Here is a 27,990-nt window from a genome sequence, read left to right on the forward strand (position 1 = left end):
GCACGGTCTGTACATATTCTAATGGACACTTCATCCATACATTCAACCATCAAGTCTTGATCATGAGTTTCTCACACAGCTACCGTAAATGCAGTCCAGTTTCTTTACCCTCCATTGTCAGTTTTTACACACGTTTGTCTTAAATAATCCCAAAACGATGTTTTGTTTTGTTTGTAAACTTTGCTCATCGGTCCATAAATGATTTAACATTGAGATGCCCATGTTAATGAAATTGAAGAGACTTATCTCCCTCTTGTTGGAAAGTATTCCACATTCATCTCGTCCTGACTCGGTGGCTGTACCACTACGTTTCGGATGAGAATTGATGTAGCTCCATCTTTTTATTTTCCGAATGTTGTTGCTTTTAGTAATAATAATAATATTAATAATAATGATTATTATTATTGTTATCAAAGAATGCATCTTTTATGGATCGGTTAATTCCAGCAATTTTTTTTATTGATTCCTCCAGGCTTCTTTCTACCAGTTGGTGCTCTGCGATATACATTTACATAGACAAAATTGTGGTCCTCCCTCCCCCCCCCCTACCTCAACCCCCAGGACTATTACACATCTTCATCCCATAACCCCCCCCCCCCACCCACCCGACATCCCACATTTATATGTTAACTGCAATTGGCATTTCACACAGTGCATGCTTGGGAACCTTGTTTGTGAACATTACTGTCTACGCTGTCACTGATGATTCGCCAACAAGTGATGAAACTGGTCCGGCGTCTGAGGGTTTTGTGTAGCATTGGAATTCTCATGTATGTACTACTTGTGAATGTCTGCAGCTGTAGAGGAACCCGGGTATGGTTTTAAACTGCAAAATGGCTTACCTTGCGTAGCTTTTCTTGGTTGCTTTATGCAGCTTTCTTTGGAGAAAAGAGCATGGGGGATAATTTATTAAAATCCTCGCCACCTCGAGTAATTGATTAGGTGAGAGCTGATTGACCATTCCCTCCAATTCTGGGTGAGAGACATGATTGTGTCTTGTTGTATTTACGTCGGCCTGGCGTTGGATTAATGGCTACGGTGGTTGGCTTAAGATCCCAGGGTCTTGAGTTCAAGCTCCTGTCAGGCTGTTCAATTAACACCAGGAAGGGTTGACTCAGCCTGCCATTCTTCTGAGGTTGGCAAAATGAGTGCCAGCATACTTGGGTAATAACCTTTTGGCGTAACCTGCAGCAGAGTGGTGATCCATCCAGGACTGTCCTTGCCAATGAAACTGCCTCAGCCGTCATATGCACCTTACAGTTTGAAATAAATTGTACTTTTTTCAATATTATTATTATTGTTATTATTATTAATATACATGTACTGAATGTATGTTTGTACAGGAAGTTGACCAAAAATCAAAACACCTGGGTAAATGAGGGACACCAAGTATATTGAAAGCGACGGCTTCCACACAGGTGTGGCCCATGTGTTAATGAAGCAAATCACATCCCAGCATGTTTAGGGTCATGTATAAAATTCTTCACATGTCTGGTTGCCTATAATTATGGCTTACGTGGCTGGAGGAGGAGACCTCAGTGACTTTGAAAGAGGGGTGATTGTTGGGGCTCGTTTGGCAGGAGCTTCAGTGACAAAGACAACTCAACTTACTGATGTTTCACAAGCAACAGTGGCTAAGGTGACGTCAGCATGGAACTCCATGGGAAAGAGCAAATGGCAACAGTGGGAGCACCTTCAGATAAATTGACTGTAAATTGCAACCTGGTTTCATCAAAACGGTCGGCCGAGAATTCCACAGAGCGGGATACCATAGTTGGGTTGCAGTGCACAAACCGGTCATTACACTTGGCAATGCACGTTTGTGAGTCCAGTGGTGCAAAGAGTACAGGCAATGGACTACCAAGCAGTGAAGAAATGTGATATGGTCAGATGAATCATCCTTAACCTTGTTCTCGACAAACGGATGAGTGCACGTGCGGTGTCAACCTAAAGAACTCTACAATCTTGAGTGCTTGTTTCTAACAGTGAAGGGTTCTGGTGGTCCTGTAATGTGGTGGGGCACATTTTCCTGGCATGGCTTGGGTGCAGTCATTTCTTTAGAAGGCAAGATTAATGTCAATTGCTACTTAATGGAACTCAGTTACCATCTTTGCCCCATGTTGCAGCGTCTATTTCCTGCCGAGACAGGTGTCTTCCAGGATGGCGATGCCCACATCCGCAGAGCCCTTCCCCTCAAGGAAATTCTCTGTATGCACATTTGTGTAATTCTGTTTTTTTGCCATATAACTAAAAAAAATTGTTTTTTTTAAACGGCTACGCTAATCTCCACCAAACTTTGCAAATGTGCTGGGGGGCACCCAGGGTCGGGTCATGGGGACAAAAAAAATATCCGCCTTCCCCACATGGTGCTGCATGGCGAAACAATACGTAGAGGTTCTGGCACATGTGCATTGAAAACGTTGAAATGTTGTAAATAATTTTGTTTGTGTGTGTTATTTTTTTGTGTTTGTGTGTGTTTGTTTTCTCTTTCACGGCCGAAACCACCGCCGGGAAAAGCTCACCCAGCCAAGCAGCGCCAGGAACCCCCCCCACCCCCTTCCTCCCAGGCATCGCCGTAGGTAGGCCCTGCTGGTGTTGTATCGAAACGTATTTAGAAACAGAAGTCCACGTCAAATGACGTATTGATCCAAACGATGAATACAAGGAATGAAGCTGTGCGAACATTTCAGGAAAGATTGGCAGGGCTGCCAGTATAGCCTTGAGGTATGCACACTTTCCTCTGAGCTGTCGAGCCTGGGTTTAAATCTCGGCTCAGTTAGAAGCTGTCATCATGGTGTTTCGCAAACAATGCGTTTCATCGTTGTGCATGTTGTCTCTCGGATGGATGTTCGAGCATCCTGTCTGCAAGCCTTAGTTTGTGGACGTTAATAATCCCGCAGTGTCCTTCACAAAGAGTCGGAGAGCTATTTTTAATCTACCTTTCTTGAAAATTAATCCCAGAAACAAAATGCTCACTTTAAAAGTCATGCATTGAAACAAAGAGGGGAGAGATATGGTGGGATGAACTGTCAATGTGCCAAAGTCATGGTAAACATACGTTGATCTTTCCTTTCTTCATACCTTGGGGGTAGGTTTTTTTTCTTGTCTACAAATTCAAGGATCGTGGAAGAGCTTGAACACTGAACAGATCAGGAAGCAGCAGAACAAAAGGTACAGTGGAGAGGAATAGGGTTCTTTGGGGGAGGAGTGGGGGTAGAGGAGGGGTGCAAGGAGAAAACGAACAAGAGGAGATGGGAAAGCATTGGAGGATATGGAGAGAAGACGAGTAAGAAAAAAAAAACATTATATGAAATCTTTCTACATAAATGGCATTCTTTCATTCTCTCTCTCTCTCTCTCTCTCTCTCTCTCTCTCTCTCTCTCTCTCTCTCTCTCTCTCTCTCTCTCTCTCTCTCTCTCTCTCTCTCTCTCTCTCTCTCTCTCTCTCTCTCTCTCTCTCTCTCTCTCTCTCTCTCTCTCTCTCTCTCTCTCTCTCTCTCTCTCTCTCTCTCTCTCTCTCTCTCTCTCTCTCTCTCTCTCTCTCTCTCTCTCCATCTCCTCCATTTCCTCTCTCTCCTCCCTGTGGCTGTCTATCTTCCAATCTATCTATCTATCTGTCTATCTATCTACACCACATGGCCAAAAGTATGCGGACACCCCTTCTAATTAATCGATTCGGATATTTCAGCTACACCCATTGCTGACAGGTGCATAAAATCAAGCACACAGCCATGCAATCTCCATAGACAAACACTTGCAGGAGAATGTGCCGTACTGATAAGCAAATTGACTTTAAACGTGACACCGTCATTGGATGCCACCTTTCCAGCAAGTCAGTTCATCAAATTTCGGCCCTGCTGGAGCTGCCCCGGTCAACTGTAAGTGCTGTTATTGTGAAGTGGAAACGTCTGGAATCAACAACAGCTCAGCCGTGAAGTGGTCGGTCACACAAGCTCACAGAATGGGACCGCCGAATGCTGAAGTGCTTCGCGTGGAAAAATTGGCTGTGATCGGTTGCAACACTCACTACCGAGTTCTAAACTGACTCTGGAAGCAATGATAGCACAAACACTGTTTGTCAAGAGCTTCATGAAATGGGTTTCCATGGCCGAGCAGCCGCACACAGGCCTAAGATTACCATGCACAATGCCAAGCATCGACTGGAGTGGTGTAAAGCTCACCGCCATTGGACTCTGGAGCAGTGGAAATGCGTTCTCTGGAGTAATGAATCACGCTTCACCATCTGGCAGATGAATCTGGGTTTGGCAGATGTCAGGAGAACGCTACCTCCCGAATGCATAGTGCCAATTGTAAAGTTTGGTGGAGGAGGAATAATAGTCTGGGGCTGTTTTTCATGGTTGAGGCTAGGCCCCTTAGTCCCAGTGAAGGGAAATCTTAACGCCACAGCACACAATGACATTCCAGATGATTCTGTGCTTCCAACTTTGTGGCAACAGTTTGGGGAAGGCCCTTTCCTGTTTCAGCATGGCAATGCCCCCATGCCGAAAGCGAGGTCCGTACAGAAATGGTTTGTCGAGATTGGTGTGCAAGAACTTGACTGGCCTGCACAGAGCCCTGACCTCAACCCCATCGAACACCTTTGGGATGAATTGGAATGCTGACTGCGAGCCAGACCTAATCGCTCAACATCAGTGCCCAACAGCAGTGCCGGACATGCCTGGTGTTGGCTTAATGGTTCGGGTGGTGGGCTTGAGATCTGAGGATCCTGAGTTAAAATCCCACGAGCTGTTGAATTAATACCACGTGGGGTTGACTATGCCTGTCATCCTTCCGAGGTCGGCAAAATGAGTGCCAGCTTGCTGGTATCCTGTGTCGGAGTGACGACTCGTCCAGGATTGTGTCCAATGGCCAATGAGACTGCTGAGGCAGCAGCAAAGCTCTGCACAGGGTATGGTTCCAATGGATGGATGGATTAGTGCCCGACCTCACCCGTGCTTTTGTGGCTGAATGGAAGAAAATTCCCGCAGCAATGTTCCAACATCTAGTGGAAAGCCTTCCCAGAAGAGTGGAGGCTGTTATAGCAGCAAAGGGGGGGGGGGGACAAACTCCATATTGATGCCCATGATTTTGGAATGAGATATTGGACGTGCAGGTGTCCACATGCAGAGACGTGAAAGAAGTTAATAAACACCATTATTTTTAAGGAATTTATTTATTTAACATTTGAAGTATATTTGATCCATTTTAATACATACACTAGCATTTTGCAGCAAAGAACTCACGAGTTCTGAAATTTTCTCTTGTGGGATTTCTGCCCAGGCTTCATGCTAAACGTTTAGCAATTCTGCCCCATGAAGTTGGTTTCCTGGAATTTTTCCGCACAGCTCGATCCAATATGACCCAGAGGTGTTCAATGGGATTCATGTCAGGAGACTGACTTGGCCATGGAAGTCACTTGATCCCATTTCTGTCCTGTCATTCTTTGGTCTTTTTTGCATTGTGGCATGGAGCTCCATCTTGCATGAACAGTGTTGTTTTTGACCATCTGACCAGTGGAGAAGACTGGGAGAAGTCCATCCTCAAGGATAGAAATGTATATTGTTGAGTTGATGTTGCCAACATAATCCACAAGCTCTGACCGACCAGCGCTCCAGATTGAACCGATTGCAGCCAACTGCCAAATCCAGTGTTTTTTCAATGATCATGTGGGGAGCAAAGAGAATTCTTGACTGCGGAGTCTCCAGACCCATACACGTCCACTGTCAGAAAATTGAGTAAATTTGGACTCATCTGAAAAAAAAATTAGTTTGCCAAAGCTCCAAGGATCTGGTGGCCATTCCGTCAGCCCACCTCTTTCTCCTTTGAATGTTGGCTGGTCTAAGAAGAGGTTTTCTCCTCGCTGCTCTCCCATAGTAGCCCAGTTGATGAAGGTACCGCATGGCAGTTCTTGAGATAATTTCAACCTCCTCTGCAACATCTGCTGCCTTGCAACGGGGAGTTTTCTCAATGGACCGCTTGGCAGCTCGAAGACACCTTTCTGAGGGCCCAGATCGACCGGAACGGGAAGCTGTGGATTCCTTGCCTTCGCTGGTGAATTGAAAAATCACCCGATTGACTATAGAAAGCGGAATGCCCAACGTTCTGAGTTATCTGATGCTGGCTGACTCCGCCTTCCAATTGGCCAACAATTTCGTCATCTTTGAAAATCGGAAAGTTTGTGTGCTCCCTGAGTTTGAGGCATAGTTAGTTGTCATACAAGACCCAGGAACTTATTTCTACAAATAAATAGTCAAATGTTAGTACAAATCACTGAGTAAAACTGCGTTATACTGATGAAACGAAAAAATTTAAGGTGTCTCTTTACTTCTGTCATGTCTCTGTAGTTTTGACCATGTGTATCTGTCTATCTTTGTTCCTTATGCACGGCCACATCTTTTAAGTTACAGTCTCCAAACTCGGGATACAAATACAACTTTGTGTGGGGGGTAACATCGGCTATATGGCCGCGGCCTCACGCGAGGGTGTGACGGGTGAAGTGGTGGGGACGTAAATTCTCTATGTGAATGTGTACTGGGTAGTGCCAGCTGGTTGTGGTGGCAGAGAGGGTATTACAATTTCTAAACTTCCTTTGATCGCAATGTGATTTCTTCACGTTTCTCTTCTCGTGCAATTACAAATGAATATAAATGTTTTGAAGGAAAAACGAAAAACACGTTGCGTCCGTCCATGAAGCCGTGTGACTACGTGTCTCTTAGTTACTTACTGCTTGAACGTCAATTGCACCCTGACTTCACACACGCACATCTATTAATTACGTTCTATTGGAATGTACTTTTCAACCCTTCATACTGCTGAGACCCCTTCCACCGTTGAAAACCCTTTAAGACCTAAAAGACCCTGAACACCAAAAAGACCCAAAACATCCAGAAGACCTAAAAGATCCCAAGGACCCAAAACTCCCTGAGGACCAAAAGTCCCAAAATACTTGAGGACCCAAAAGTTCCCGAAGACCCTGATGACCCAAAAGTCCTTGAGGACACAAAAGACCCACAGAACCCTAAGGACCCTCAGGACTCAAAAGACCCATTAGACCATTTAAGATGCCTTTTACCTCGAAGACCATTTTAACACTTTAGATCCCTTCCCTCTTTCGACCTTTTATACCCTTTTGACCTCTCGAACCTTTAGACCTTTACACCGCTAAAGTCCCTCGAGACCCCTCAGACATTAACGCCATTCACTCCCCTTACACCCTTCAGACAGATAAGACCCTTGACCATTTAAAGCTTTAGACCACTTGGACATTTTTATACCTGTGTGTCTGTCTCTTTTTCTCTGTCTCTGTCTCTGGACAGTACCATTCCAAAAGCGACAAATATGCAAACCATTCCCCAAATAAACTGAAACAAGTATTAAAACAATTTAATAACAGAAATGAATTTAATCCACACCAAAATAACAAAATATATTAAACATTGAGAATTTTTTAACTTAAAAAAATTGTAGAAAGAAGAAAAAAAAATGCAAAAAAAAAAATGTAAACAAACCCCCAAAACAAGGTAGAAATGCCACCACATTACGATGCCACAATATGACATCACAATCCTCTTCTGGATTACCATCACGACATCTTTTGACGTTGTTCCATCACAATCCCACAACAAAAGTGAAATGTCAAAAGATATCATGATGGTAATCCAGAAGAGGATTGTGATGTCATAATGTGCCATCGTAATGTGGTGTCATTCTTCCCTTGTTTGGTTGTTGTTTTTTTTGAGATTTCATCCCTTTGTGTTTTTACATTTTTTTTTTTCAATGTTCTTTTTTTTAAATGCCTCTGGTGACAATGTCGCCGGTGGCATTATTCTCGTATAATTTGAGAAATGTCTGTTTGTCTTATATGCACTCCTAAACCGCTGGATGGAATGAGTTTATCACTGGTGGTTTGTACTCGAGGTGTGCATGGGAAGGTTTTTGACCGTAAAATAAACAAATAAATCGTGGCTCCCTATCAGGTTTGCGGTAGGGGAAGACCCTAATTCTCGAGAAATAAATGTGTATCGTCTAGCACCACCTGGTGGAAGTCAATATTACAAGTCAATGTTAAATATGCCAGAGACATCCAAATGGGAGAATTAACCAGTCTGTTTGGACAAATAGGATTATCAGCTAATTAAATTAAATTAGCACCAATTATTTTGATCCTCTTGTAATATTTCATTTTCTACTCTGACAACTCGGTGTGATCCACACCTGCTGTATGTATGTTTGTACTTATATTAAGTTAATTTGATTGGTAAAATGACAATACTTGCTTCCAGTTCATAAACCTTTCTCCACATCACCATTTCTCCAGATGACATCAACGTAGACGTTCAAATCAGGAGGCTGGTATCAACAGGAGGAATTCAGCCATATTATAGCAAATTACTTTAACTTGCTGTTCTTTGACAGAGATGTACCATTTTTCACGTAGTCTTTTCAAATTGCAATCAAACGAGTAATAACTGGCATTTAAATTTCTTCCACGTCATCATCCTATCTTTCTTTCATTCGCTGTGTTATCTGTCCATCACTACCCTTTAATCTTTTTCATTTCTACTCCCGTTCCTTATTTACCATTCAGCGCTTGGAGCTTGTGGCAGAAATATCAGTCCGTGGTTGTACACATGCCGTTCTACTTTGGTTTCGTGATCATCTCACCAGCATGGCTGCCCTACTACTGGCCCTGATTATTCCACAGGTATCTCTCTCCCTGAAAATGAAATAAGACGACATTAGATGTTGAGCAAAAATGTGCAATGAATCGTTTCACTGCTTACCTTTATGTACACTGCGCAGCCTCTTTCGTTTTCTTCTCGTCTGCTTTAACACATGCCGACAGATTGATTGTCGCTAAATACAGGAAAATAATTGAGGGTTCTGTCAAAGCACTACCTTAGCAGTTGTCGACTTCGGCAAAAGTTGCCCGGGGTAGTACCACCACTTGTTCTTCAGTCTTTAGCGGAACGTCGGTTCTGTTGAAAGGTCATGGGGCAGGCTGCTGAATTAGGGGCTTGTGAATTTTTGTGGGTTTTTTCTGCCTTACCAGTTACGGATTACGTTCCTGGTTATGCAGTGCCTGCTGGAGTGTACTGTAGAGTCGGAACTCCCACAGGCTTACCGCTAGAAATGTATTGGCCTGAACTGGGGTGTAGCGCTCTTGGAGGCTGCCTCATCTTCTGGCGCATAATCTCACTCAATAACAGAGAAAGTGAGCTGGATGTTGACCAGTGTGGGCCAGATGACTTCACCAACCAAATTTTAAGGTTTTATTTGTGGTTTTTCAAAAATGACATGCTGGGGTCTCTTCATCACTTGCAGTACCTTTTTTTTTTTTTTCCAACTAACAGAGTTGTATTGGGATTTCAGCCGCCTCCAATTTTTATTTTGTTCCCTGTACTTTTGAATATTTTGTCCAAAATTTTATGGATATTAGAGAGGTAATTAAATAAATTGTTTGATGCTTAAAGCTGAGGATTTTGTAGTAAATGTTTCGGCTGTCATCATATTTTGTCAAACATCCTTGATGGATTATACCCCATCCACTCACCTCTTCCACTGACCCTCAATGATGAAATTACACTGCTTGAAATGCTGTCACTTCTTAAAGTAAACACACTCAGTTTGTCTACACAATTCATGTTGGTGGTAAAGGATGGATCTCCACTTGCACAGTCATGTGAAACAGCCAATGAAAGCAGCATGCTCCGACAATAAAATCCCCGTTATTAAACCCAGCTTAATTCCTTGTTTTGCTCTGTTCTATGTGTTGGCTTTTCAATTTCATATTTGTACGAGGACATGCTGGAAAATATGCTTCCTATTCTTTTTCTCCAAAACAGGGAAAGAAATTTGAAGGAAACAAAGACTGATACTGATATTAATCTTTATTCTACCATGTTGCTTAATTGTTTCTCGACATAATCAACACTGTGGTCCTCACATTTCTGCCAACCTACAAGTATTTTTGTGATGCCGTCACGATAGAACTGTGTCCAACTTACTTCGCCAGCGCTTTACAGCAGCCTTGACAGCTTCGTCTGAAACCCTGGTGTTGGCTTAATGGTTAGGGTGGCTGGCTCAAGATCTTTGGGTCTTAAGTTCAAGCTCCTGTCACCCGTTGAATTAACACCAGGCGGGTTGACTCAGCCTGCCATCCTTCCGAGGTTGGTAAAATGAGTACCAGCGTGCAGGTAACAGCTTAATGGAACATTGCATAAGCGGCACAGCTGCACCCCCAGAAAATGATGCAGCCAAGCAGCCACACACTGCGTACGAATAAACAAATAAATAAATAATCATTGTCTGAAGAAAAATGTTCTCCATGAAGGTGTTCCTTTAGTTTGGGGAAGAAATGAAATCTGACATCGCCAAGTCGGGGCTGATGATCCTTTTGTGGTACACCATTGACCATCTCTTACTCTCATAGTTATATTTTAAAAATATTACAACTATTATTTATTGTCTTCTCCCGTCTCCTCTCCGGCCTCGCCCCCTGCCCCCTCCCCCCCCCCACCCCCACTTTTTGCTCTGTCGCAGATATGTCCCCCCACATTATCGCTGGGCACTCACGGTCCGCCATCAACCGCCTTCTGGTAAAACTACCAAAATCAAGAATCACTGCTCACCTTCACTCTTTCATTCCTCTTTTTCCCCACCTTTGGAACAAACTCCCACACACTCTTCAATCCCTCTCTTCGCTCCAGGTCTTCAAAACAGCTGTTCACCACCACCTCTTATCTTCCCCCATCCAAATCCACGATCTTTTCTACCCCCGTTCATCCACCCCAAACCCACCTCCTTCAAATTCCCTGCTTTCTTTCCTGAAAGTCCCTATCATGTAAGGACCTGAAAGTCCCTGTAGTGTCCATCTTGTTTTCCCTGTGTACCCCACCCCATCCCTCATCCATCCATAGATCTCACATCTCCGTTCCCCACTGTTTTTTCCTTCCCTCTCCCACCCTTCTTGTCTCCTGTTCCCCTTGTTGTACATTCTGGGCGTAAGCTCTCATACGAGCCTCGACAGTATATATATATATATATATATATATATATATATATGTATATATATATATATATATATATATATATATATATATATATATATATATATATGTTGCAAATACTTTTTGACTTACCCTCGTACAAGGATGACAAATAAATGAAACCTTACCCACACTAGGCGCCACAGATCGTACTTGTACAAACATTAAAATTGCAGGCAAGGATTTTCCTGTGTCAATGCGTGGAGTGCATGGCGATGGTGTAGCTCTGGAACAGTATCTCCATTTCTGAGAGCTCCCTGAGCAAGGACGAAACAGAGCCAGAGATGAAGTAAGCCAGCGACAAAGTAAACCAGCAATGAAGTGAGCCCAGACGAGGAGAAAAACAGAGAGAAACCCTCTCGACGCTTCTTCTTTGTCCTTTACGAGTTCTCCTGGTCTGCCCTCTGTCCTTTCTCAAGGTGCTTCTTCTTCACTCGAGTCCTCCTGGTCTCCAAAAGCTCTGGTGTGCCCTTTATCTCGGTTCCCCTTCAGCCTTCTTGGAGGAGTCATCCTCCAGGCTGTCCTGCCCACACCCCAATAAAAATAAATCCATTGCCTGCTTCTGGGCCATCTTTCACCACCGTGGCTGACACACCTTTAAAAAAAATTTTTGAAGTGTGCAACACCTGTGCCTTTTTATGATAGGAAGTCCTCACCTGGCCTGCCCACAAACAAGAGGTGTTTACGCATACAATATTACCCTACCTATCCTGTTTATAAATTACATGTGCTGCCTCTTCAGCAGCACATAACAAAATGACTTGCTCTGACAGGTCCCTGATGCAGGGCAATCTCACCCACTCGAATCACATGGCCCATGTTACACTGACCACAGTCTAGCTATGGAATCCCTCGGCCCCCTTCCACATAACACAATGCATGTATTACGGAAATATTCAATGGAATAACATATAACAAACACGGTTTCATCCTTAGTTTTTGGTATTCTCCAATGTCACTTGTTACATAAAACATTTGTATTAAAAGTTCTGGAAATCTTCTGGAAATTTGCTCTTCCATGGTTGTGTGCACCATGTAAAAGTTACAGAAAGGTGATGAACACCTTCTTGAAAGGAATGTAATGATTGTTTGTTTGCTGATTTCTCTTTAGGATATTAAGATTTCAATTGGGTAAAATAATTTTATCTCCTGTGGTACAGTTTCCCCAAGCATACTACTTCTTTTTCAGCTCCTGGTCATTGTCACAACACATTTCCTCATCAAAACCATCAACAAAAAACAGCAGCAGCAGCAGCAGCAGGAGCAGCACGATTTGGTGGATGGAATGCTCGGACGTCCTATTGAGTTTGATTATACAGGATGTTGCCCAATGTACATCCCCCGTGAGGAACTTCCGCACAGGATGTTGCCCGATGTACACCCCCGTTAGGAACTTCCGCACAAGATACGGCAGGGGAAGTTGTAGTTTGACAAGTTGTCGTAACAATTCTGCTTTGCACTTTTCTGTGTGTAATTTGTACGTCCTCTCGTGTGCATCAACAATTTGCGTTTGCACCAATGTAATGTCCTCTCGTGTGCATCAACAACATGCACAAGTCAAACGCATTTACTCTTGTTACTTTCGTGGTTTCCGAACCGTGATACCTTCAGCAACAGACAACCTTTTTCTCTACTTTTAAGGAAAAATGCATGTAAAATGTAATGCTTGATCAAAACGTGAAGCATGTAAATGAAACTAAGATTGACTAAACTGTGGCGTAAATCAACATGTAAAGTGAAGAGCTTAATTGCCAAACTATAAAGCTATGATGAACACCCGTTGGCCATTCAGAGGACAAGTGTATCCATCAGACTTGGAAGAGTTGATTTTCCACTAAAATCTCTTATCTTTGAGGAGGGGAAGAGGGAAGAGTACAGGATTTCATTGTTAAGGCAGTTTGGAAAATCTCTTTTTCCTTTGAATTTTTTTTTCTGACGTTTGGGTGATCTTTCTTGTGAGGTTTCGTAATTTTTTTCCCCCCACATTTTGACAAAATTACTTTTCCAAAACAAATGGGATCAGAAGATTATTTGGAAAGATTCCATCAACCGTAACTTTGTGTCAGATCAAGGATACTCATCTTGTGACGGATTGTCTGTCAAATGGGATTGACGGAACCTTATATTCTTTCATGCTGTCCATCTCGTACAATCAACTATGCCTTTGCCAATTGGTTGAATGATTCTCGTGGAAGTCAGTAGAATTCACATAAAAGATTAATTTCATGGGAGAAATTCTGAATGAAAGAAACATTGTGATGAAATAAAAGGTTTACAAAAGCATACCTATTACAAAAAGGATTAACTTTAAAAGTACTGCTGCTGCTATTGATTTTATACCACTGAACATTAATCAGCAGTCATTGCGGCGTAACATGAAAAAGCCATTCCTTCGCTCAACACGCACATTGACAGTTTGTGTTACTCAAGATGTCCTTTACACCAGTTAAGAGAAACTTTTCCTTCAACCCCTGGCCTTTAAACTTCATTATATAGATGTTATGCTGTGACATTTCAATGGACTGCTCACAATCATAGCAGTGTTACTGCTATGATTGCAAAATTGCCAACAGTTTACAGAACAGAACCTCATAGTTTAATTATTGGTTACTTTTGTTATTATATAGTTAACTGTGTTAAACTAGGATTCTTTGATACAATGTTGTTGTCAAGTCGAATAGATGCATTCTGTAGACCATTTGTCAAACAATATTTATCTTAAGTGGAGTTCATTAAAATTAGAATATGCTATAGTCTTTCGCGTGAAGGTGTGTGTCAATCTGCATCAGCGGACAGGTAGAACAGTGGATGAAATTTAAAGAACGTTGATTGAGCGATGTTAACCACTGTGGGAAGCAACGGCATTAACTCTTCATCAGAGCAAAAGATATGCGATGATAGCTTAACACCCAAAACGTCAACTTCTGCTTGCTTCCCATGGCGGTTCGCATACCTCGATCAATTTGAGGATTGACTCAATCTGTGAACTTTCCGACCCAGATTTCTCCCAATGGCAATCCTCATTTCTGGATTTGGTGATGACAAACTTCCCCACTAATGTCTCCTGCTCTTCCTCTGTAATAACTATTTCATTTGGCCGTATGCTTGTGAGAGTCATCATCTCTCTGGATATTCTCAGATGGCCACCTCAGCGGTGGCGAGTCTGGCAGTTCACTAATGCCGATTAGCAGGGACTGCAAGTGACCATTTCTCTTCAGGACAAGTCTCCTGTATCTGCCACCACTTGTATTATTCTTCCACAAAGAGCTACTCTCATATACATCGATCCATTATCCAGTCCTCAGTTATCCTACCCTTCCTCCTGCCCACGGTACATTGAACAATGTGGTGAGGCAGTTACGTTGAAACAATTTTCCTTCTCTTCCTGGAAGGCAAATCTGACTGAAGGTAACCTCAGATGTGTCCACTCTCAGTAGAGTCAGAAAACATCTGTCTGACCTCAACAGTGAACTTTCACACTTGTCTCCCTCCTCTAAAACCTAGTGGTGCCTTGTTAAGTCTGTCTTTACAGTATGCTTCCCCTCCACCCCCTCCCTCACTTCAAGTGGCATCGCAGCCGACTCTGCTCTTAAGAAGGCCGCAGCTTGATGGAGTACTGCCTCACAACCTGCTCAGATTGATGCTGTGGAAAGTCTTCAAGATCATTGGAATCTCCTGGAATGAAACAAATTCTTCAGGCCTATCGCTTTAACGTTCACATTGCAGACAAATTGGTTTTCTTTCCTCTACTGCCTCCTCTCTGGTCTTGTACCCTCTGCTCTTTCCATGCTTTGTTAAGGTGGAATTGTGTTCAGAGTCATTGAGCTGGATTAAGGCAGATGAACAACCAACCAAATCAACTGGAGTAAAATGTAAGATAACCATGGGAGAAGTATCAGGAAACCCCAACATTAATCCAAAATATTGAATGGATTTTTCCTGCTGACATGGCTAAAGTATGTCAAAACACTACATGGTTGGGGATGTTTCCAGTTCCATTACATAATGATATCAACCAATGCCGACTTTGTTTCATGCAGCTTTTATTTAATGATACAAGTATTCAATACATTAATGATGTATTAAATACATGTATCATTAACTATCTCACTGTAAGCTGGTGACAGAAGAAAAAATGATGTCACTTCCCTGAGAAGACGTTATATTTTGTATAATCATATCTTTTAAATTGTAGGATTTTAAACATGTTTTCATGTTTTCATATCCCCAAGATCTGTATGACTAAATGTTATAAAATACAAATGAAATGCAAATTGCTAAAGTACAAAATTAATTTTGTTAGTGCCGTTTTGACGATGATTTCATCATTGCTTTTTCCACGGACACATTCAAAAGGAAGATGTCAGTGTCCAATGACATTAATTACAGGGACATTAGTCGTTAGAGGACAAACATATGGTATAGGGGATTTGAAGCTTGTGCTCAGAACGGTACACAAGACTGATTCAAATGGGAACACTTGATATTGATTCATATGGGGGCAGTGACTTATCTTCCTGTAAAAGCTGGAGTGCTCCGTTCCTCATCTTCAACAATCTTTCTCATTCTCTGGAAAATCCTCAGTTTTCATGAATGACTCCACCCTCTGTTGGAGCATCTCTCATCCCTTAGATAGGCAGGCAACAGCCTCTTCCGTCTCATAGTCTTACCAAAGGCTTTACTGATTAACTCCCACGAAAGGGGTAAGAATCAAATCGTGATTAAAGAACAAAATGAAAAGTGATGGAAATGAAAGATTAAAAAATTGTGAAATTAGTTTGAAGGTCTTCATGTTTCTTCGCATGCTTGGTGGATGTGTGACGTGTATTGAGCATCCAACTGAGACAGAAATGCATCTCGACTAAGGACAACATGGACACTGACCTGATCTATCAACTGAATAAGAACTAACCAAAATAGACATCAATTAGAATGACATTGTTTACAAAAATCAAAGTGGTTTCAAAAGGCTACTTGAACAAGTCTTATGCCAAAGTTGTAAGCTTGAAGAGCATTCAATAATCAGATTGCTTGTTAGTTACACCAGAGATACCAACCTCGACATTTGTCCCTTCCCATGTCTGGAACAGAGTTGTCTAGAAAGTGAACAAAAGCTAATTATAATTTATTACATTGAAAATATCCTTAATTTTTTGCTGGTTCTCTTGATTGTAAACTTGGTGTTTTGTAAAAACAGGGGTTTTCATACATTCATACATCCATACATTTTGTCATTCAGAATTCATCAATTTGTTCAGCTTTTGTTTGGTTTTGCAAATCTAGCTATGTGACATCACAACATTTATCCAACTTTTGAGAAATAGCACTTAAAACAAAGTTTGTTTGTTTTTTTCTTTGCAGAAACTGCATTTATTGAATACTGTTACGATAACACTTTGATACTAGTAATACAAGAACTGTTCAATGTTTTACTTTCTGTTATCATGTCTCAAGCAAAAAAAAATTCAAATTAAATTGGTTTGTAACCTGACTTGGGACAACTGGTACAAATTAAATTGGTTAAATTAAAGTCTTTCATCCTTGAACCACGAACCAGTACTGTAGCATTCGTTATGTCAGAAATCTGCCATAAATTTTGTAAAAATTCAAATTAATTTGGTTTGTAACCTGACTTGGGACAACGAGTACAAATTAAATTGGTACAAGCTTATTGTTCTGTGATTGGTTAAATTAAGGTCTTTCATCCTTGAACCACAAACCAGTACTGTAGCATTCATTATGTCAGAAATCTGCCATAAATTTTGTTCAGCTTTGTGCGGGTATTGTAAGTTGTGAATGTTTACAAATACATTTACGAGAAAACTTTATTTTTAAAATTATTTTATTGACGTTTAAAAAAATTATTTTGTTTTATTTTTTACTTGTAACTTGTGTCAGAGTGCTTGTCATTTTCAAATATGTTTAGCTTTTCATAGAACATGTTTAGTGTTTCTTATTACGAGATGAAAAAATAATCTTTTGAAACTATGTTCCTCCTTAGTCATGGAATACTGGAAATATCATTTTTGGAAGACTCAGTACTTGATTCCATTGATTTAACCATGTACTGTTGTAATTGAAAATTAATATTGTAATTCACACGTTTGGCAGCAATGTAAATACTGAGGTGTTCAGTGAATGACAGGTTATAACCTAAATCTTCTTATCTTTGGGTGAATTGTGAAAAATAATTCAGGGATTAGTTCTCTAACAAGTCAAACAATGCTTTGTGAAGGACAGACTTACTATACTTGCATTTCTGAAAATAAATATATATCTCTTTCTCTTTCTCTTTCTCTTTCTCTTTCTCTTTCTCTTTCTCTTTCTCTTTCTCTTTCTCTTTCTCTTTCTCTTTCTCTTTCTCTTTCTCTTCTTTCTCTTTCTCTTCTTTCTCTTTTTCTTTCTCTCTCTCTCTCTCTCTCTCTCTCTCTCTCTCTCTCTCTCTCTCTCTCTCTCTCTCTCTCTCTCTCTCTCTCTCTCTCTCTTCCAACCTCTCTCTCTCTCTCTCTCTCTTATACATATTTCAAAAGGCATGACCTGGATTATATAATACATTTTTAATGTAAAAGTAATGTTTCTTGGTACATGCATATTTAGAAACTTGTATATTTAACCGAATAATGAATAAACATTTTTCAAAATGTTCATGGAGACCATTTAATGAATAAAAATATGTGAAAAGTAAATTCATTATCTTGCCAAAACGAAGTTTTTGCAAGATATGTTAGTCAGCTTGTATTTTTTTTTTTGTCTGTAATCACGTATATAAAATTCTGCAGAGCACAGTTATCATTGGAAATTTTTGTAACTTCGCATATCAGAGGCCTATAGAGGTCCCTTTCAGCGCATAAAATTTTGAAGGTCAAAGTCAAAGGTCAAGGTCACTTTGTCGCAAATCAGGGGAGTCGACGAAACCCTTATTTTTTGAGTAATTTTGATCGGATCGTCTTCAAACTTCATGGGAATATAGTTCATGGTCTTGCGCTCAGCTGATTAATTTTTGGTGGCGATTGGCCTTGACCTTCATGGTTAGCGCCTAAGGTCAAACATATTTGACCCCAAGGTCAAATTTTCAAGTTTTAGGAACCATATCGTGTAGTACCTCAAATTAAACACCTCGATGAGTGCTTTCTATATATGTCAAGCTTGAGACATTATGACGTCATTTGGTGACGTTATGAGGCAAACGCATATTTTTCATGGTTACTCTGTAGAACGATTCTCATCGGAATTTCTCGTAGGCAAATATTCCTCAAGCAGTCGCTCCTGGTGGATAGCAGCTCTGTTTCCCTCAGTGTGACCTTAAAGAAGTCACACGTGGTCACCTTTTGGCAAGATACGGGTCACCCTGCGGGTGACATTGGTTTATTTTATTTGTCAGCTTCACAATTATTTTTTCAGGAGTCTGCACTTATCTTTCAATTCCTGATAATATAATTTATGGCCTGGGAAGACAAATCATGATGTAATTGTTTTTGTTTGTAATAATCCAGATTGTGTCAGTTGGAATATGCACAGCTTGACTTAATAACGTTGCTAGTGAGTTCACAGTAATCGATCAAATGTGAAGTAACGCAGATCTTGGAGAATTTATTTACTGTAAATTTTGAATCCATTGTTCATTCATCAATGTGAGATAAGAGTTTCTTGTAAAATAAATAAATAAAATCCTCTTGCTGGCTTGCAGAAGGTCTTTTGCAGCAAATGTAGAAGAATATTGAACGGCTTGTATGTTGAGCTTTTCAACAAACTGTTATTCACCTGATCTGATATTGTTCAATAAAAGTTATGCAATTTTCAAATCAAATGTTTTGAATATTTCCTTGTTTATTTGAATAATCATCATCATCCTTGTATGTTTGAAAGGATTGAGTGACACAAGGTGTTGCACTTGTCCTGACATCTTCCCAATGTGGTGAAATTATAAATGTTCTATCTCACATCTTCCTCAAACTGGAATTTTTTTCCCCTTTCTTGATGGCCTACTTTTTCAACTATCTTGGTTGCCCCTTCTGTATCCAATCCAGTTTCCTTATGTAATTAAAATGCTTTGCACCTGTCTTTAATCTCCTTGCTCACCTATTCTGGCTTTTCTATTTCAAGCTTTGCTTTTGCCAGAATAAATTGTTGCCACCTCCTCTTCGATCATTAAATATCTGTCATATATTCTGACAATGCAAGATCAAAATTTACTTTATAAGTTAAGTTCCCATCTTATCCACTCAAAAGCTGCATTTCTGAAGCTCAAAATCTTCACTTTACTGACTTTGAAGTCCACGCTAAACATAATTTCTTGATGGCCTAGCCTTGTGTGACACATAACAGGGACACATAACAAAAGGGACACATAACTTTACCAGGGACACATAACAAAAGGAACAGCAGAAAACATAATATCATCCCTGGTGTTGGCTTAATGGTTAGGATGGCAGGCTTTGGATCCAAGGGATCCAAGGGTCCTGAGTTCAAATCCCACTCAGCTGTTGAATTAATACCAAGTGGGGTTAACTCGACCTGTCATCCTTCTGAGGTTGGCAAAATGAGTGCCAGCTTGCTGGTATCCTGTGTCGGAGTGCCGACCTGTCCAGGATTGTGCCCAATAGCCAAGGAGACTGCTTAAGCAGCACCAACGCTCTGCACAGTGTAATCCCAATCTCTTTCCTCTCTCCTCTCTCCTCTCCAAACATAATCCTTCCCCTAAAGCCAAAGAAACTAATGAACAGCTTCTCAAGAGTTTTTCTTTTTTATATTTTTTTATGAGTCAAGGCTTGTGGAAAAGCTATAAAACAGAGCAGTAGAGGGAGGGATAGAGTCAGGTGGAGGACACCAATAGCAGACTTAATTGACAAAATAAAGGGAGACAAACAAATAATGGGTGTGGGGTGGACGCATGGGGTTAATGGAGGTGGAAAAGATTGTGGTTTTGGATGGGGGATGATCTGAGATGGTGTACAGCTGTCTTGGTGGCTTTTTTTTTTAATCCAGAGTCCAGGCTAGAATAGAACGGATCAGAAAGCAACATAACAAAAGGAAAGGGGGGGGGGATTCCAACATCAGGGCTGAGGGAGAAAATAAATGGAGACGGACCAAGAAGGGATGTGCAGGTAAGGAAGAATGCAGAGGGTGGATAATATGGATCAGAAGTAACAGTACTTGGGATAAAAGGAACAAAAATGTAGCACGTCCAATCAAAAAACAGTCGGAGGCAGCAACCTGACGACTATCCCAGACCTTCACAAGAAGGCTATACTTTACCAGGGATACAAACTCGACAATTCAACACAACAAGATACATTGTGGCACAGAATATTTGATGAAAAACACAACCAGTTAAACAGGAATGAAAATAAAACAGTAAAACACAATGTATCTTGTCTCGGAAACTTAACTTTGATGAACTGTAAGGAGGAACTGCCAATCCGACATCTACGTACAACAAACCCCGAACCGGTAGAAATATTGAAGAGAACATGGAAGTTGGTTCCAAAGGTGGGGGGAAAAAGGAGGAACAAATGAGTGGAGGTGAGCAGTGATTCTGGATTTTGAGAATTTTGCCAGAAGGGAGTTATTAGCAGACAGCATGCACCCTGTAGATACCTTTGGGAAGAGGTGGGGGGGGGGCAGGGAGAGCGATAAAGAGCAGAGGGTGCAAGACAAGAAGGGAGGGGGTAGACAGAGGCAAAGAATAGCAGAGGGTGCAAGACCAGAAATTAAGTGGTAGAATACAGAGGCCACCAACGTATCTGCGATGGGAAAGGGATAGACACATAGACTCGGCTTCATCGTGGGAGATTCCAATAATATTGAGGTCTTTGTTTCCACAGCATCAAGCAGAGAGCAAGGGGTGCCAGCCTAGAGAGGAGAGCAGTTGGTCATCAAGCTGTGGATGAAGACCTTGGAGCTGGATAGGAGTTCAGGTGTGCCAAAGAAGGATCTTGATGCATGGTTCTAAGCAGTGACTGGCTTTGGAGGCCAACTTTGAAAGGAGGCGTGCATGCAGGCAGGCCTTTGCCATGTAGATAGCGTGAGTTTTAAATGCTCCCGCCGGGTTTTATGTAGAACCCGGCGAAAAAAGAAAACGTTGCTGTTTGGGCACATTTTATCGCCCTTCCCTTCCCATCATGCTGCCTTTCCTCCGCTTCCCCTCACACTCACTTCCTCCCAAACCCCCTCCCCTCTCCACCCCCATGGACATCTGGCTGTCTCTGCGTGCTGTATTAACTTGCTATTTTAAGGTATCTTCTCCACAAGTCCCACTACCAAATGCAAGTCAAGAACCCCTCCCCTCATTCTCACCTTCTCCCAAACCCCAACCACCCCCCCACAGTGTATCGCGACATTTGGTGAGGCGTCACTCTCTCTCCCCCCCTTTTCCTCACTCAACTCTTTGCTCCCCCCCCTCACTCCTCTAATCCTCCTCGCTCTCCTCCTCCTCTCTCCTTCCTCTCTCATTCACTCCCCCCTTCCCCTTTCCCTCCGCTCTCCCCTCTCTCTCCTCTCTCTCCCTCCCCTCCTTCATATTCCCATTAGCGAGGTGACGGGTTGTATTTGTTGGTGCTAAATGCAATTTTAAAAGTTATTTTAAACTTACCCTGTGCATTCACAAGCCCCAGATATGATCTTCCCATTGCTCTTAAGAAGCACCCGCACGAGGTGTCTCCCTCAGGAAAGTCTGGTTGGTATATCTTGCTCCTACTTCACTGTGGTTGGCACAATCTTTGTGTATTTTCCTGTTGTAAAGATGTCCTTTGTTGAAGAGTCAGTAGCTATTGTTCTGTTGGTAATGATGCATGGCATAGTCTTTCCAATTGCAGGCGTCCATTAAATAAATCGCCAAGCCTGTCATATTCACACAAGGCACTCCCACAAGGTTCAAAGTCCATTCACTGGCAGGGATGATCAGGGGTTTGGGTAGAACACGCCTGTCTACAATCCTTCAACCCTTGCACCGGCCCACATCATCAAGATTTTTCAGTGCAGAAAGCAGCAACATCTCAGTCCTTTGGCTGAACTGAGAAAATTCTTCAAATATTAGCTCACCTGGACTTTCGTCAGGTGAGCTTATGCGATGAAGCAGTGTCTGAAGGTGAGTCAGTAAACACTCTCATTATTGCTTGAACCAAACACATGGTTTTGATGAAACTTGGCCACAACCTTCATATCTGATACCAAATGAAGATGTATTGATCACATCAAAATCTGTGCTCATTAAGGGAGTCTACGGGGGGGGGGGGGGGCGAAGTTGACCCCCCCCCCCAAAAAAGTAGGTACTTGCTCTCTTCTCTGAAACTACACACACAAATTCAATGAAACTTGGCCACTGTCAGTGGTAGGCATACCTTGGGGTTTCCTTTATTTGGTGTACGTATGTTGTTCATGGTGCTGAACCCAGCGCATTCTCTAATGACTGCAATCCAAGGTTTGCACTTCACTCGTGTGAACGATCATTCTGGTTGGCTACCAATTAAATGGATCTCTGTCAGTTGGTGTCTGTGACTTCTCGGTGGTGTTGCAGTGATCACATCAACAGCATAACATTTCTGAAACTTTTATTTCAAATAAACATGCAAAGTCAAATGAGGAAGTTCATCATTACATACAATGCAATGTCCAACAACGATTCCCAAGTTGAGTTTTTTCCACCCAGTATCTCTGTCCTGCTGGCTCCACTCACGCATGTTCACCTCGTCCACTAGGACTGTTGAATGATCGAGTCTTGTCACGGTGTTCTCTCTCGTACACTGGCCCGTCCAGGATGATTAAAGAGCTCAAATGAATTCTTTCCCGACACAATCTAAATGAGTTTTAATCGACTGGATTATAATCGTCTCCACGCGTTAAGAACTGATCTGGACATTAACACCTCGTTCAATCATCAGAGTTAAATCCAGCACGGGGACGATGGATACACACGTCTCGTCACATGTCACCTGTCTCTCGACACCTCCCTCTTACCCCCCTCTGAAAGAATCACTGAAAATATTTCTTGCGTGTCGTGCACATATATAAACCCGTGGGTTTATATAGTATCACAGAACAATCATGTGCCTTCAGCAAAAGCGATTCTTATCCACACTGGAAGTTTCATCTGAGAACATTCCAGCACCTTCACAAATCTCATCAGGCAGTTTACAGTACAATACTCCCATCTGCAGTCAAAATTAGCTCATTACATGAAGTCGTTTATATTACAATTTACCGGATGTGTGCTAAATGAAACTTATAACATGTAACCATCAATTTTAATCATTAATTTCCAGGCATTTACTAATGCTTATCCACAAATAGCACAACATCTAGCTTTCAACAGGCAAATAAGCCCCACCTTGAGAAAAATATTATTGCAAATACATATTTATTTTACAATAGTGAGTTAAAATTAGAGGGTGCAAAACAAATAAAAAGAAACAATCACAGTCGACTCATACGATCGGCTCACACATTCTCGGATCCCTTAATGATTTGAATACAGAACCGATAGTTCTGGAAGAACAACACCCACCGTATTGTCCTCGCACTGTCAATCTTACACTTCTGTATGTACGACAGGGGCTGATGATCAGTCTGTATGATGAACTCTCGTCCGTAGATATAGTTCTGAAATTTCTTAACAGCAAACATGATAGCGAGACATTGACGTTCTATCGCAGAGTACTTCCTTTCCCAGGACATAAGTTTATTTCTGGCGTGCATTACAGGAAAAACTCCATCGTCGTATCCCTGCAACAACACCGCTCTGATTCTGACATCGGATGCATCCGCTTGCATGATGAATGGTCTGGCAAAGTCAGGCATCCATAGTACAGGTGCCTTGGAAAGAAGGTTACTGATCCTTTCAAATGCCCTCTGCTGGGGTGCCTCCCACGGAATATGGTTTGGCTGACCATTTTTGGTGAGGAAAGTGAGGGGCACAACTTCATCTGCATAGTTCCGTATGAACCTCATTTCGTAACCTGCCAAGCCCAGGATGATCTTACCTGTCTTTTGGTCGTCGGTATACGGGCATTTTTGATGCAGGTGAGTTTCTCTTCCTCCATCTGCACGTGACACTTTCCCACTGCCTTGCTGACAGATCCTTGCTGATGTTGACATCCTCGTGGGTCTCTCCGTCAGCCCTGGGTCTCAATTCCAGCAAATCTTCATTTGCCAAGACACATTGTTCATCACCATCCGGCTCTGCACCGATGACCGCCATACCAGCCACAACTGACTGTAACGTGATATCAGCTGATTTGTCAGTTCTCTCATGATACAACTTCAAAAGGTTGGCATGGTAAATTTTGGTCTTGCCTTCGACACGGATCTTGTAGTCCATCCAGTTGACCACTTCCTGGACTTCATGTGGTGCTTGCCATTGGAGCGTCAACTTGTTGTGCTCCGTTGGTCGCAGCAATAGAACTCTGTCTCCAACCTTGAAGTTTCTTTCCCTGGTTTTCTTATCAGAGAAATGTTTTTGACCGTTTTGTGCCGCGTGTCTACTCTCTCACACCTGTTGGCAAGTGTCCTCCGGTCGATTTTGCAAGTCAAAGACATATCGGTAGGCATTATGAACCTCCAACGTGGTGTGATTTGTTTTTATTTTTTAAATCACAAAACGTTTCAACCTTGTCCCAGGACCAAGTGTACGACTCACGGTGGAAGTTTTGCCCATCAGGACAGTCAGACGTGTCCAGCTGCCAAGGCAAAGTGCTATAGATGCATGAAAATGGGGAACGATAGAAGGTGGTGTCATTTCAGTGCAGTCCCCTCTCCCACCCAGTAGCCCAGAACCCCCCAATAGCTCCACGAGAAGTGGTAGCAGACCTATATCAATTGCCTGGGGCAGTGCATATGGCTCTCTTAATGGCCATGTTCCAAAGGATGGAAGCTGGTCAAGCCAAATTGGAGGCCGGTATCAAGGTGAATGGATTGAAGTTGGAGGCAGGATGACTTGGCGGCTTACTTGGATGGAGTGAAATCTGTGCAGCAGTCAGCGGCAACCAGCCAAGACAGAATGGGGGGAAGGGCTTAAGGCCAATTTGGAAGAATGAGGGGTGTCCGAGAAGTATCGGGAGAAAATATAATTAAGATTGGGGGTGGGGGGAGCGCAGAGGAATTAAAAGAGAGACAGAGAGAAAGAGAGCATGGACAGATGGAAAGTAAAACAGATGGAGAGTTAAGGGGGATGAAAACAGAACCAGAACAAATGAAAACAGTAGAAATAGAAATAGCACCAGTGAAGGAAATGATGGAGAGAGCAAAGAGAGAAGTACCAGGGTGTGTTGTGGCAGCAAAGTGCGGAGTTTGTGTGACCTTGCATGGACAGGATTCTGTGCTCGGAGAGCCGGAGGAGAGATACGATCGTGAATGGACTGTGCATCTGGATTAGGTTCTTCTGAACACCGATGGGGAGGGACATATCTGGGGCTTGTGCATGTACAAGGTCAATTTGAAATGATGTTTACTATTAGTCTTGTAGATAAGTGAAATAATCATTCACTTTATGATACAAGCATAAAAATTGATAGGTACGGTCACTTTGAGACCATTTTTCAAAAAAATCGGTTCTTGTAGAGTTTTGTTCGATCAGCAAGCTTGACCAAGGTAGGTGCAATATCATTATTATGAGTTCTAATTACCATCATGTATGCAACTAGCTCTGAAAATGCTTGTGGGTATGATCCTCCAACAATGGAGTCTTACTCTTCCTGATCATCCTGCAATGATTTTAGGTGTGCCCTCTCTCTCGGTTGTTCTACTTTGCCAAGCGAGCGGGAAGGTATTTCAGCTCTGGTGCCACATCTCCCCCGCTTAACTTTGCAAGAAGGGTTCTATCGCTGAGATTCCTGGCACATTGATTCAGTCGTTCATTAAGCTTCATCATCGTTATCTGTCATAATTGAGCTGGGGAGTCCTCTTTCTCACCGAGAAAACATTAAGTTGCCTTTTGACTAACTCTCAGAAATTTCCTGCGACACTGCTCATTTGTACTCTCAGTTGCCGTGTCTTTTTCTTGCCCTTTCCAGTTTTGTGTTCTTAACCATGAGTCAACAACTCTGGTGATATTTTGTACTTTTTTTTTTTTCTCAGTGTATGTTCCATACCATCACCTTCATCAAGTATGCCAGAGTCAAACAAGATTGGCATAACTTGCATTGCTTGGAATGTAGCCTGGTGTTGGCTCAGTGGTTAGGGTGGTGGCTTGGGATCTTCAGGTCCCGACTTCAAGCCCCGTTGGGCCACTGAATTAATTCACCAGGGGTTGACTCAGCCTGTCATCCTTCTTAGGTCGGTGAAATGAGTACCAGTGTGTATGGGTAGTGGGGCGCTGCATCAATGATCGTCACACTTCGAAGAATGGTTAGCTACCCCAGCAGCTAAGCTGCCATACTCGAAAAGAAGATTGCTTTGAATTGAGAAACATTGCATGCGATGTTTGTATTGCCATCTTGCTTAAAACGTCAGTCTGTGGAGGTGAACATTTGCTCCAGTCAGTTTTAAATTGTGTCAATTCCATTTTTTTTCTTTCTTCACTTGGTTGATTAAGGTTGGACTACACCTAGTTCGATCGTTCAGTCAGTGTCATCTCAGTCTCGTACGATCTGTACACCATCCGAATGACTTCTGCCCCGTCATCCTTAGCTCGGCTCTCTTGCGTTGGCACATCCTGTCAATTCAGGCATGGTTATCCAACTTTATGGGACTAATTAGACAACATTTGGGACACTAAATACAAATCCTTTCTTTTTTTTCTATGGCTCTTCTTGTGGACAATATGATGTAACAATTGATGTTTACAATTCCAATCAGGATGAAATTGAGCAAGACTTAGACATCACAATTCCCTCCAATGGGACCAGACTCTGTGCAGAGCGTTGCTGCTGCCTAAGAAGTCTCTTTGGCTGTTGGGCACAATCCTGGACGGGTCGCCACGCCGACACAGGATACTAGCAAGCCGGTACTCATTTTGCCGACCTCAGAAGGATGACAGGCAGAGTCAAACCCACCTGGTATTAATTCAACAGACAGGTGGGATTTGAACTCAGGATCCGAGGATCCAAGGCCAACACCGTAACCATGAAACCAACACCAGGTATACATCACAATTGTCTACTTTAAATGTGGGCATAATTATGACATAATAAGAAATCAGAATCATATATTATCTTAGCTTTAAACATCCTTAAAGAGCAGGTTTTGAGTTGCTGATGACTTCGCGTGATTCAAAGGTTGTAAGCACATTAATAATCGTTGGGCAATTATTTTCTCACATTTGAAACTCAAAATATGCTAAAATTAACTTTTAAGTCAAAAATTTTGTCAGTGATCGAAAAACAGTCTGGAAGTTCCCGAAGATGCTATGACGTCACGTTCTCCGAAAACTTCGTGAACATTCGGAAACAGCGTGTGAACAATGGCGAGATGCGAATCAGAGAGTGATTTCATTCCAATATTGCTGAGGACGAGTCGGAGGATGATGGGAATTTATGCTATGGAGTTTCTGGCCCTGAGCCATATAAATTTGAGCCACTTGCAAGTACAAGAAAACGGCCTATTTCGTGTACAAGTGGCAGGACTGACTGCCAGCTCAGGGAGGATGGAAACCTCCCGTGGAGCAGAAGGGCGAAAGCTCGCTTGATCTTGATTTTCAATACGAATACAGACCGTGAAAGCGTGGCCTCGTGATCCTTTTGACTTTTTGGGTTTTAAAGGTTCCATGACACCCAAAAGTACTGAAATTGCACATATATTGCTTAACTGCTTAACATTGCTTAACACTCGGTAGTTCTACAATAATTCAAAAAAAACAAACCTCTTCGGGAACGCCCCTAAAAATTATACTGAAAGGGGCGCAACCCACATGATGTCAACTGCAGGATGACAAAGGCTGCACGTAAATTACTCGGGTTGGTGGTCCACGTGATTGTATTGGCTTCCTGTGTGTTTCCACGTTCGATTGATCG

At 42.1% G+C, this 27,990-nt stretch overlaps 1 protein-coding gene across 5 annotated transcripts in view; it reads left to right on the forward strand.

The window, feature by feature from the left end:
- Positions 1 to 21,017, forward strand: part of TSPAN15 (tetraspanin 15) — a 193,236-nt gene extending 172,219 nt beyond the window's left edge. For 2 of the 5 annotated variants that reach the window (XM_085899577.1, XM_085899576.1), the window contains 3 exons: positions 8,587 to 8,703; positions 10,542 to 10,597; positions 12,237 to 15,349. In XM_085899577.1, coding sequence (XP_085755703.1) covers positions 8,587 to 8,703; positions 10,542 to 10,597; positions 12,237 to 12,687 — 624 coding nt within the window. In that variant the 3' untranslated portion in view covers positions 12,688 to 15,349. Of the gene's footprint in view, positions 1 to 8,586; positions 8,704 to 10,541; positions 10,598 to 12,236; positions 15,350 to 20,871 lie in introns of those variants that run through there. The other 3 variants (XM_085899581.1, XM_085899578.1, XM_085899579.1) reach the window with 3 other exon arrangements.
- The last annotated feature ends 6,973 nt before the right edge of the window (positions 21,018 to 27,990 follow it).

The sequence above is a fragment of the Eptatretus burgeri genome, chromosome 10 (genome assembly GCF_056783735.1).
Source record: "Eptatretus burgeri isolate ZD-2024b chromosome 10, Ebu_testis_v1, whole genome shotgun sequence".
Taxonomy (NCBI): Eukaryota; Metazoa; Chordata; class Myxini; order Myxiniformes; family Myxinidae; genus Eptatretus; species Eptatretus burgeri.